We start from the raw sequence: 11,606 nt of genomic DNA, 5'->3' as shown, positions 1-11,606 counted from the left end.
ATTTAATTTGTCCTGGGCTTCAAATGAGACAATGTGTTTTCTAAAATGTAAAACCCAAAGAAACAATGTTTCAGTGTTATAAATTTCAAAGTGAGGAATAGAATAGTAAATGAAATAGCAACATTCTAGAAAGCATGAAAGTGTGTTTCCAAACAAGTTTCTAAATGCTAGGGCTTTCTACCCCTGAAGAATTTAAAGTAAATTTTAGATACGAGAATGGAGACTAAAGGCAGGCATTACCCCAGTCGATAAAATATAAAATGGTTTATATACATTTTAGTTTTCTCAACTTAATGAGTCATGAGTGAGAAAATGGTGGGAAGGAAATTTTTATTAGAATCAGTACATTTCAAATCCCTTTTGTAAAGAAGAAATTATGAAGTTGTAGTGCAATTCCCACTCCCAGTTCTGCAATTATCCCAAGCTTTCTCCAGTTATTTATTTACATAATCATTCATTCAGAAAATATTGATGGAACTCATTAAGTACTGGGCACCATTTCAGAATCCCAGCAAAGGTGAAGTGATGTTTTTGGTTCTCAAATACCTAACTAGCAGTCTAATGGTGTTAGTTAACAGGGTTACTTTTACAATGTGACAGGTGATAATAGGAATTTGTACAAGATTTTAGATGTAGACACAGAAGAGGCACTTAATGTGGAAGCATTTTGGAAACAGAGAAGAGTGAGGCAGGCATGAAGAGAAAAACAATGCTGGCATGGGTACATGGGAGTAGCATGGGTTGTTCACTAAAGCTACAGAAGAGTTGCTAACGATGACAACAGTTTGATGGTGAAGGCCTTGCATATGTTGCTCAAGAACTTGGAATATTATTCTCAGGGCAATCACATACAATTGATAGTTTTAAGCAGGGAAATGACAGGGTAGTCTTGGTATAATCAAGTTCTTTTAGAGAAAAATGGATTGGTGATCATATTGAAGGCAAGGAGTGAGGCCAATTAGGAGGCTGTGGCAAATAGCCAGGCAAAAGAGAAAGATGGCAGTAATTATGGTGGCATAGCAGTGATTTTGATAGAAAATCTTCGAATGAAATAGAGTCATTCCTCAGTACCCTCAAAGGATAGTTTCCAGAATTCCCTTGCAGATATAAAAATCCTTGCATACTTAAGTCCCATCATCCCTGCGGAACCCAAGGAGGTGAAAAGTCAGCCCTCCTTGTCGGACGGTTTTGCATCTTGCGATACTCTATTTTGGATCCAGTTTGGTGGTGGATGAGGAACCTGTGCATACAGAAGGCTAACTGTATTTACTGAAAAAAAATCTGAGTATAAGTGGACTGCACAGTTCAACCCCATGTTGTTAAAGGTTCAATCGCAAATACTATTTAAGATATAAAGTATTTTTTTGAGAAATTCATAATAATAATAAAAAAGACAGCATTGATAAAAATCTTAGGACCTCTGTTTTAATGAATTGAGGCCAAATACAGTCTCACAATCAATAGAAGGGTGAAAAGTACATGCATTAATTATTGTATTTATAGCACACCTATCCTGTAATTGATGGAAAATTCACTGATTTAAAAAAATGTTTTTGGATTGGACAGCTAGGTTGGTTTTCATATACATAGCCAAGTCTTCATCCTACTGAAGTCACAGAAAACAATGAGATGGGAAGCTCCTGAGAGACCATTTAGTTCAATTCTTTCATTAATGATAAGAAAACTGAGAACCCGAGATTAAACCCTTTGCATGAGGGGATATACCTCAATAACGGCAATGCTGAGGCTGGAATCCAGTTGCCTGACTTCTAGGGCAGGGCTTTTTTCACTACAGTTCAACAACTTTCCGAGGGAGGCATCAAAATAAATTAATGGGATGTGGAGCACTATCAAAAAGATGAATTTTTAAAAGTTCCTCAAAACTATAAAGAACATTTTAAAAAGCCAAGCACCTGCTTTATTATTATAGGTTGGTCATTTTTCCAGATGAACTGACAAGAAAATGTATGCCAATATCAGCAACTACTCACTTTCCAAAAATAATTTTGGACTCTAGTCTAGCTTCATGGTACAGGTATCCAAGTACATGTGATTTATATTGTTACTTTCTTATTTTAAAAATTGGAAACAGAAATTTCAGTTTATTTAGGATTAGCAAGAAAAGACTTAATAAAAAAGAAGAAGTATGGTGGGTGTGTGAACAGGCTATTTTATACTATTTATCAAATGATAGAACATTTATATGGAACCTCTTTAAGTGCTGGAAAACAAAGACTTCAACTACCAATGTAATAATTTTTAAAAATGCATTCCTGAATAAGCAATAACTAATGTATTTATTATCTATTTTGAGTTTTTAATAAGGTAAAAATAAATATGAAAGGTTCCATATTTACTGTAATAAAAGCAATACACACATTTGTAGCCTTTTAGAAAATTTATTACGAATTCTGAGGAAGTCTGCTCATCATATACCTCCCCCAGCCCCAAATAAAACAAACAACATGTTTGTACATAAAGCCTGGATTTACTTGGTACAAAATTTGAGTCTTTGAAAAAAATACTTAATGGAAAATCTCAATAAAAATTCATTTTGAAAGTAACCAGTACTGTTCAGAAATAAGGAAGTCATGTTACTTGAGAAGTCACAAAGTTTTATTACAGAACTATGTGTATATATTTTGGGTTTAAAACTTGCCAATAGCTATTTGAAAGGATAGAAGCTCATAATTTATTAAAATAGATATTTTATTAATCAAATGTTTTTGGTTTATCAACATATCCAAATGTTTAAAAAATGTTTTTAAATATAGGACATAATTATAAAGTCATGAGGCTGATTGACCTTTTAAACTAACATAATAAAATCTATATGGTCAAAATGAGTGGTGATGCTTTAAGGTAATGATTATGCGTCCCATCTAAGGATGCTACAATGGCCTGGGGCAGTTTTGAAATGTCTCTTTGCAACTACCTTCAAAAGGATATGAGCTTCATAATTTAATCATTCATTTGATTTGGTCCCCAGTAGTATTCCAGTTCAATCATCATTTATATTCACCAGTCCTGGCGATTTTGAAAAATCTTATTAATCTTATTTGTCACTTATGAGGGTATTCAAAGGAACGTCAATTGAGGTTCTGATGGTAATTCTGAAATTTAAGCATTTACACACTTTTAAGATGTGTAAATGTTAGTAACTACTCACATTATAGACTTGTTTTTGGTATATGTCTATCATTTTGAAATAATGAGATTTTTCTTTTTTCTTTTTCTTTCTTTCTTTCTTTTTTTTTTTGAGACAGACTCTTGCTCTGTTGCCAGGCTGGAGTGCAGTGGCATGATTTTGGCTCACTGCAACCTCTGCCTCCCGGGTTCAAGCAATTCTCCTGCCTCAGCCTCCCAAGTAGCTGGGACTACAGGTGCATGCCACAGTGCCCAACTAATTTTTTTTGTATTTTTAGTAGAGACGGGGTATCACCATGTTGGCCAGGATGGTCTTGATCTCCTGACCTCATGATCCGCCAGCCTTGGCCTCCCAAAATGCTGGGATTACAGGCGTGAGCCACCATGCCTGGCCCAGAAATAATGAGATTTTTCAAAGCAACAGTGATTCATCACACTGAAATAGGACTCTACAGTTCAAAATGACAAGAATAACTTTATCCCGTGTTACATGTCAATATTAGAGAACATCTTAAAAGTTTGTAGCTGTTAGTTTTTAGTTTTTAGTTTATGCATGTAGTTCAGTAGCCCAACAAGGTGACAACTCTCCTGTCTCTCTACATGAATCACTGTAGTTGAAATTGTACTAAAGTATCAGAAGTAACCTTTACTGTAAAATGTTAAATAGCACCAATATTACTTGAAAGTAAAGTGAAACATTAATAGGAATGCTGACACAGGTTTAATTTCTAACTACTAGAGAGAAAGCATCTCCTAGACAAAATATTATTTAGATATGAATTATTTTAAGATCACAGCCAGAAAAATGTCATAAAACATTTTAGATTTTGCCTGGAAAATTTAGAAAAGAAAGCTTTGTGTATCGCTCTTTTATATTTTATTTCCAAAGAAGATGTATAAATGCTTACATAATCAAAACAGTGCAATCTTACCAATGAAGTTTACCTTGTGGGAGCTACATTTACTTATTTCATATATTAGTTCAACAACATAAATATAATAAAAATGCTTTTAAGCAATCTGATTAGAGCAACATTTATATTAAGTACAAAATATACAGTAAAATGAAACATCTTGTTAAATAGGCCTGTAGGAAAACAATACTTTAAAGGAATACATTTTCATGAATCTACTTTCACATTTATTTGTTTTATTGTATCTCATAGTTACTATAATCATTGTGTGCTTTTGTTACTGCAATTTCCAGGATCATTGTATATTCTCAGTATACCAGTGACCATATATGTAAAGGTAATTTAAAAAGCATTACTCCCAGAGTAAAAAGAAACAAACAAACAAATAAGAAATCTCATTTTTAATGGGAACTTGTGCATAAAACTATTGTAGTATTTTGATAGAAATGTCCCTTACTTATTATAAATTCATCATTATAAAATATATACTATTGTACTAAAGCAAAACTGTCTGCCTTTAAATCTAAGTGGTGTCAACTTACTGTATAATTCTGGTTACAAAGTTAGATATGAAATCTTTGGCTATTCATTAGAAAAGCATTATTTGAAAAGATCTGTCAATAAACATTTCTAAATGTAGTTGCTCATCTTAATAGTTTTCTTAATTAGAACAGCTAGGAAATGAACAGAACAGTGGTGCTTTTATGTTATAACAACAAAGAAGTATTACAGTATCCCAATCTCCAGACCTGGGGTCCAAGTATTCAGTCCTGGCTCAGCTGCAGGCTGACAGAAGAGAAGCTTCGTCCTACGCTCGTACACAATGGAGCAATGATAACATCTGTCACACTCTTCCATATTGTCTGCACTGAAGGCAGAACCATCAGGCAGGTCTTTACAAAAGGCATTAAAATCCTGGAATGAAGGAGAGAGATGTGTGAGGACTATTGTTGTTACCAAATAAGGTCTCTCTTGTACATGTATGAAAAGATACAACACTGACCCAATTTACTTAAATTTGGTTGAGCGTTTGAAACAAATAAATGAACAATGATCACTGATAATGATTTGGGCTTTTCGTCCCCCCGACTCTCATTTTGAAATGTCGTCCCCAGTGTTGGAAGTGGGGCCGAGTGGGGATAATTGGATCATGGGGGTAGATCTCTCATGAATGTCTTAGCACCTGCTACCCTCTTGGTAATGTGAGTTCTCACTCAATTAGTTTGCGTGAGATCTGGTTGATTAAAAGAGTCTGGGACCTCCCCATTCTCTCTCCTGCTCCCTTTCTTGCCATGTGACATGTCTGCTCCTCCTTCGCCTTCCACTATAAGTGGAAGCTTCCTGAGGTCCTTGCCTAAAGTAGATGCTGGTACTGTGCTTCCTGTACAGCCCACAGAACTGTGAGCAAAAATAAACCTCTTTTCTTTATAAATAACCTAGTCTCAGGTATTTCTTCATAGTAATGCAAATGGACTAAAGTGATAAGATGCACAAAAAATATGTTGCCTAAAAATATAGTCATGTAGATAATAAATACTAATATTCTTTCTATTGGTGGCATGCTATCTGAAACAGTAAAACAAAAATAAATAAAACCGTGTCTTTATCTACCTGGTCTCTGCCAGTTACCATTCACCTGCTTAAGTCTTCACATTTCTCTGAAGTTTTACTTCCTGATAGCCTTTCCTGTTGCCTCAGTCCTCTTCCCTTTTCCTGGACCATGCTAGATCGGATACTCCCTCATTGTATTTCTAAAGTACTGAAACAAACTTCTTAATCTTCACATGTATCAAAAGGTATTATAAATAGATGCTGTATTTCTGTCCTTCCTACTAGAGTTTAAGTTTTTTTAAACAGTGAGGACATCCTTGACCCTTAGTAAATGTTTGAGCTAACGTAAATTTATCATTCTTTTATGCCTTATGTTATTAACTATGCTTTATATTTTTTAATTTTTCACGGTAATCACACACACTGAAAAGGGCTGAATGGTATAGCTGAAAGAACCCTGCAATTGATGTTAGAACTTTAACACAAGAAAACTAGTCTATCCTGAAATTGTTATTTTTTGTATGCTTATTCCTAACATAGCTGCATATTCTTATAGTCCCCAGGATGGTTAATTTTATATGTAATTTTCTAAACAATGTTCTCTGCTGTAGTAACGTCCTCTGAGCACAAAAGTAGTAGTGAGATTTTCAGGCACTGCTGGTAGCCTCAATGGAAGCTTTATTATTACCTGGGTGGGGGTAAGGGAGTAGGCTGATTTTCTTGGTTTGCTATTAAAATATCACTTAAATGAGGGTCTGCTGTACTTAGCCCAAAATGAAGGAAATATTAGGCAGCTTTCTGATTGATTGATATGTTTTTAGAATTTAGAATTATTCATATTGACTGTCTTCACAAATTATATTTATGTTTTATTTCAAGTGCAAAATACATGAAACACTTTTATATAATAAGAAAATTAATACTAAGTGTTTCAGAGATAAATAGCTGAATAGAAACCTCAATGATGGCAACTTTAGACTTCTTATTCTATTATATTTCTCACTTGATGTGTGGTCTTGGGCATGTTGCTACAAATTAAAGTGACAACAGGAGATCTCTCAGAACTGGCTATGAGGATTGACATTTATTATGTACCCCTGAAATATCTGTATGATGCTGTCATTATAATGTATAATAAATAGACCTACTTTGAAGGCAGAATATATAATGAAAATAACTATAACAAAATAAACTCAAATTGGCCTATTAAAAGGCTGAAGTTTAGATCAGAAAGTTTCCTAACCAAATCCATTTCACTTTGAATTCATTCTTTCTTTCTCTTTTTCTTTCTTTCTTTCTTTCTTTCTTTCTTTCTTTCTTTCTTTCTTTCTTTCTTTCTTTCTTTCCTTTCTTTCTTTCTTTGTTTCTTTCTTTCTTTTTCTTTCTCTTTCTTTTTCTCTTTTTTTCTCTCTTTCTCCCTTCCTTCCTCCCTCCCTCCTTCCCTCTCTCTCTTTCTTTCTCTCTTTCTTCTCCCCTCCCCTCCCCTCCTCTTCCCTTCCTTCTTTCTTTTCAGGGTCTCACTCTGTTGCCCAGGCTGGAGTGCAGTGATGTGATCTCAGCTCACTGCAACCTTTGCCTCCCAGGTTCAAGTGATTCTCCTGCCTCAGCCTCCCTGAGTAGCTGGGATCACGGGCACTTGCTACTATGCTTGGCTAATTTTTGTATTTTTAGTAGAGACAGAGTTTCACCATGTTAGCCAGGCTGTTCTTGAACTCCTGACCTCAAGTGATCTGCCCAGCTTGGCCTCCCAATGTGCTGGGATTACAGGCGAGAGCCACTGCTCCCAGCCAGAATACAATGTACTTTCTATTCTTCCTTAGGCTAATAAATTTTCTATCTCCATGACTCCTTAGATCTCTGTGTCCTAAAAGGGAATTTAGCACATGTCAAAAGTGAATCTTCTTGTTCGGCAAAGCAGTTACCCACATTCGAGGAGTTCAGTTTATAGGGTGTTGTTAACTCATTTGGATTTTATTTTTCTTTACTTGTGTTCCCTCATCTTGGAGCCAAGAATCTAATGATCCTCTGATATCAAACTTAAGTTGGGTTCTCAACATCACAAATAGTTTAGCTTCTGAAACTCTAGGCAGTTCTGATTGACCCAAAATTTGGTTGAGGCTCAATGTGGCCAACAATTCTTAAGTAAATGTTATCATATATATATATATATATATATATATATATATATATAGTATATATATATAATATATATAATAATATATGTAAGGTTATGTATTCCTCCCTTGGATAATAAGGCCATAGGATAGAGACTTTTATTTACTGTTGTAGTAATTGTAGAGTCATGCAGATTGCATTCATAGCAATTTACTGTATGAAAACTGTCTTCTAGAAATGAGATTGCTACTATTCCATTTCCATCAGTTGGGCATTTGTTTGCTTTGCATCCCAGCAAAAATAAGGGATATGGGTGCTCCAGCCACATTTCTTTGGTTATGATCCACTTATGACCAATAACCTGTGCTTAACAAACAGCAGCTTTCTCTGTCTGACTGTAGTATGGAATCCAACTAATTCACTGATTCCTAATGGCCTGTACTTCCGGTCTAGGATCCAACACCACCAGACTTCTGTGTTTTATTGTTGTTGTTTGTTTGTTTAAAGGATCTAAAATCTGACCTGTTTTAATATTGTGACATGGTTCAAAGTTCCACTACTGCATATTTTCCTAGCTTTGGTCACCACTACCTTTTTGGTAAAAACAATACACAAGCCCCTGCTTTAAAAAAAATATATAAAAAGAAAATAAAAAAAGTTTGCCCAAATGGGTTTGCAATTCTGTAAGGTCTGTCCTTGATCTGGTCTTCTCATGTCATGGGAATACAATCTATTAATGATAAACCTATTTTATCAAGGCATAAGCTAACTTTTAAGCATTCTTGTTTGAAATTACTCTTCTACTTGCAATCACAGCTGCCTGGTGACAAATGTCTGACAGTTAAATATTAATGCCCCACATAAACATAGTTAAAAAATCAAGCTGAAGTTAAATAATACGTTTTATGTGGCTAAAAAAAGGTGCATTGATGATTCACCAATTGAAGCACTATACAAAAACACCTCCCATTCTCAGAAGAGCCAGCTGGAGAGAGGCATTGCTTGGTTAATTGTAGTTTTACTTATATCTTTCCACCGTTTAGTAAATGAGAAACTTTTTTTTTTTTTTTCAAATTCTTTCACAAAAGCTTTGGGAAACCTACCTTTGTTGACTATAAATATGGTACTTTACGTTTCCAAATAGCTTCGTAGCCAGCATTTCACAATATGCTAGGCGGTCACTCAGTTTTTCACAGTTTTGAAAGTGAGAAAACTGACATAGAGGTTAGATGATTAGTTTTAGTTAATTGGGAATCCCAAATCTTATGTGCCAACTTAGGCATCTTAAAAAAAATTCATGTGCAAATGTCAGAATATAACTAGCCATTTGACCTTCATGAAGCTGATCATGTACAAAGGCAGCATTTTCATTTCCCTGGCAATCTTGGCACCTTCAACATAGTTTAATTGTTTACAAACTTTAGTGATAAAACTAAATTGGTGTTCTTTGTGTATCTTTTACATATTTGGTAAATTTTCATTTATCCTTTCAAAGTCTTTTTCGACTCCCTTCCCTCTTCAAAGCCTTGTCTGTTCCTCCCTCTTTGTCAGTTGACTGTGTTTTCTAAGCGTCCATCTATGTACCTAGCCAGCTGCCCTGATAGGCTGTGAGTAAGCGAAGGCAGACCCTATCTCTCATTCATCCTGGCCCAGTGCCCAGCGCAAACTAAGCACTCAATCAATTTAAAGTTTGTTAAACTAACTAGCTAGCTAACTGACTAAAGAAAGTAAGATTATGGTGGTATAGAGGAATAAAGGATAAATTGGTAACTTCTAACAATGAACACCGAGCATTTATCAGGGTGTGGCAATATCATATAAAGTGTAAGAAAGACACGGAGGTACCTTGGGTTATACCTTTCACCAGGACTAACCTGAAACACTAGCGTGACAACCGTTGTGATACTGGGGATGATCTGAATATTCTTCCTCTCAGATTAAAGTGGGTATTTTCTAACACAACAACATTTATTGGCAAAATATGACATTTTCCTTAAAAAAATTTAAAAGATGCTTAAGAATGTTCTCTACAGTTTAGGACACATTTTGAGTATGAATAGAGTTACTCAAAATAGCCTATCAATATCCAGTGGGCTTCCATATTTCTTTCCCCTTTAACTAGATGCCACTTCCATTTGTGTTTCATCAGTGAGAAAGTAATTTAGAGGCCTTCTCATTCATTATCCCGCAGCTGGAGTTTTCATTCGTTTGTACTGGGTGACCCTCGCCTTAACTGCACACACCTCCCTTTCCTCTGGGTCCCATCCTTGCCATCTGCCAGGGGCAAAGTTCAAGCAGCCCCTCCACACCACTTCTTAACCAGGTCAGACATCTTCATCCAATTCTACTGTCAGCGGCATTCTGCTCAGAGATCACTTTTGTTTTACCCCAAGCACAGGTAGTGACTGAATAAAAGGCAATGAAAGAAAGAAGAGTCCTGCCCAGAACCGCAGGCACGAGTCACAACAGGGCCCCGAGAGCAGCCTGTGGCAAGAAGTGTGGCTTCCAGGTACCCGCCTCCACACTCAGCCCAGCCTTATGTATGCAAGGAAAATCACACCCCAGGAAAGACCGACATTCTTTCTCCTGTTGAAACTCCAAGCCCAAACTGTTATTCTAAAGGAAGCGCACTGCCTTTCAAGGCCTTCCAGTTCTTCCTACTGCTTGGGAACTGATGCGCGTTTCTCCTCCTGACGCCGGCCTGGGATAAGGGGAGAGTAGGGGGCAGGTGGCGGAGCATATGCCCATGTTTCAGAAAGCCGGTCCACCCGGTGTGCCCCGTCTCACCAGATGTGCAGACAGCTGAGGGTGGCAAAGAGAATTCCCGCAATGAAGGCCAGGGGAATGGCCAGGAACACCGTCAGGAACTTGTACATTACGTATTTGCTGATTTCAAAGAGGGCATGGCTGCAGATCCACACTTTGTCAAAGGAGTGCGTAGTCACCGGCTCTGCGATCACATCCTCGAAGCCCAGCTGCGGAGACAGGAGGCATGCCCGAACTGTCACCGACCTGCCGCCCCGGGAACCGGGAGCGCTTTGGGCGGGGGAAGCAGGAGGGAAGGACGTGCCAGGGCGTCCGCCTCTTCTCTTAGGGTCACGGTGGGCGCACAGGAACCTGGCTAAGAATTCCTGGCTACGCGGGCGGCCTGGTGACGGGTGGGACCGGGGAAGGGTGCGAGTCTCAGACCCTGCGGGGCCGACCCGCTGGCAAGGGTGGGACGGGATAGGGCGGGGCTGAGGGGCGCCCGCACCTCCCAGCCTCAGCGGGGACTTGGGCCCGCCCGCCCCGGGCTTCACCTTGAGATGCGAGTTGAGCCGGTGGGGATCCCGGTCCTGGCCCGAGTCCGCGAACTTCTCGGGGTCGGCGTACTCGAGGCTGCTATGGTGGCTGTAGGAGTCGTCGTCCATGAAGAGCTGCACGTCGGCCTTCTCCGTCTCCAGCCCCATCGCGGCCTCGGTGCGCGGCCGCTGCAGCCCGGCTGGCGCGGTGCGGCTCCCGTTCCGCGCGGCCTCCCCTTCCCGTAGCGCCCGGCCCCGCCCCGCCTCGCCTCGCCTCGCCCTGCGCGGCCCGGGCGGCGGCCGCTTCCCGCTGTGGGCTCCAGCTCCCAGTCCGGCCGTCCCGAGCCCCGCCCCGGCGCCCCGCCGCCTCTCCCCGCCCGCCTCCCCGGCTGGGGGGCAGGGAACCGTCCCCACGAGTCACAGCCCGGGCCCTGCAGTGGGCGGCGACGCCTGCAGCTGGGACGAGGAGGGCCTCCTGGTCACCCTTCTGGAGGCCCGTACTGTCATGCCTCAGAGCTGGTAGGTGGTCCCAGGGAAGACAACGGCCTTCCTGGAGGGAGGGAGCCTTGTGGTTAGGAGCACGGGGTGCGAAGCAGGT

General features: G+C 39.2%; 1 protein-coding gene across 2 annotated transcripts; it reads right to left on the bottom strand.

The window, feature by feature from the left end:
• Nucleotides 1-313: 313 nt before the first annotated feature.
• Nucleotides 314-11,220, bottom strand: CAV2 (caveolin 2). Of its 2 annotated transcripts, XM_055283758.2 has the most exons (3): nt 11,027-11,176; nt 10,515-10,702; nt 2,380-4,976 (listed from the first exon to the last, which is right to left on the bottom strand). In XM_055283758.2, the coding sequence occupies exons 1-3, from the start codon at nt 11,174-11,176 to the stop codon at nt 4,826-4,828; spliced, it is 489 nt and encodes a 162-aa protein (XP_055139733.1). In that variant the 3' UTR covers nt 2,380-4,825. The 2 variants fall into 2 exon arrangements, with proteins under 2 accessions (XP_055139734.1, XP_055139733.1); XM_055283759.2 differs by lacking the exon at nt 10,515-10,702 and having other exon boundaries at nt 314-4,976; nt 11,027-11,220.
• Between the last annotated feature and the right edge of the window lie 386 nt (nt 11,221-11,606).

The sequence above is a fragment of the Symphalangus syndactylus genome, chromosome 6 (genome assembly GCF_028878055.3).
Source record: "Symphalangus syndactylus isolate Jambi chromosome 6, NHGRI_mSymSyn1-v2.1_pri, whole genome shotgun sequence".
Taxonomy (NCBI): domain Eukaryota; kingdom Metazoa; phylum Chordata; class Mammalia; order Primates; family Hylobatidae; genus Symphalangus; species Symphalangus syndactylus.
Note: the sequence above shows the minus strand (reverse complement) of the source record. Positions and strands in the feature narration are given on the sequence as shown.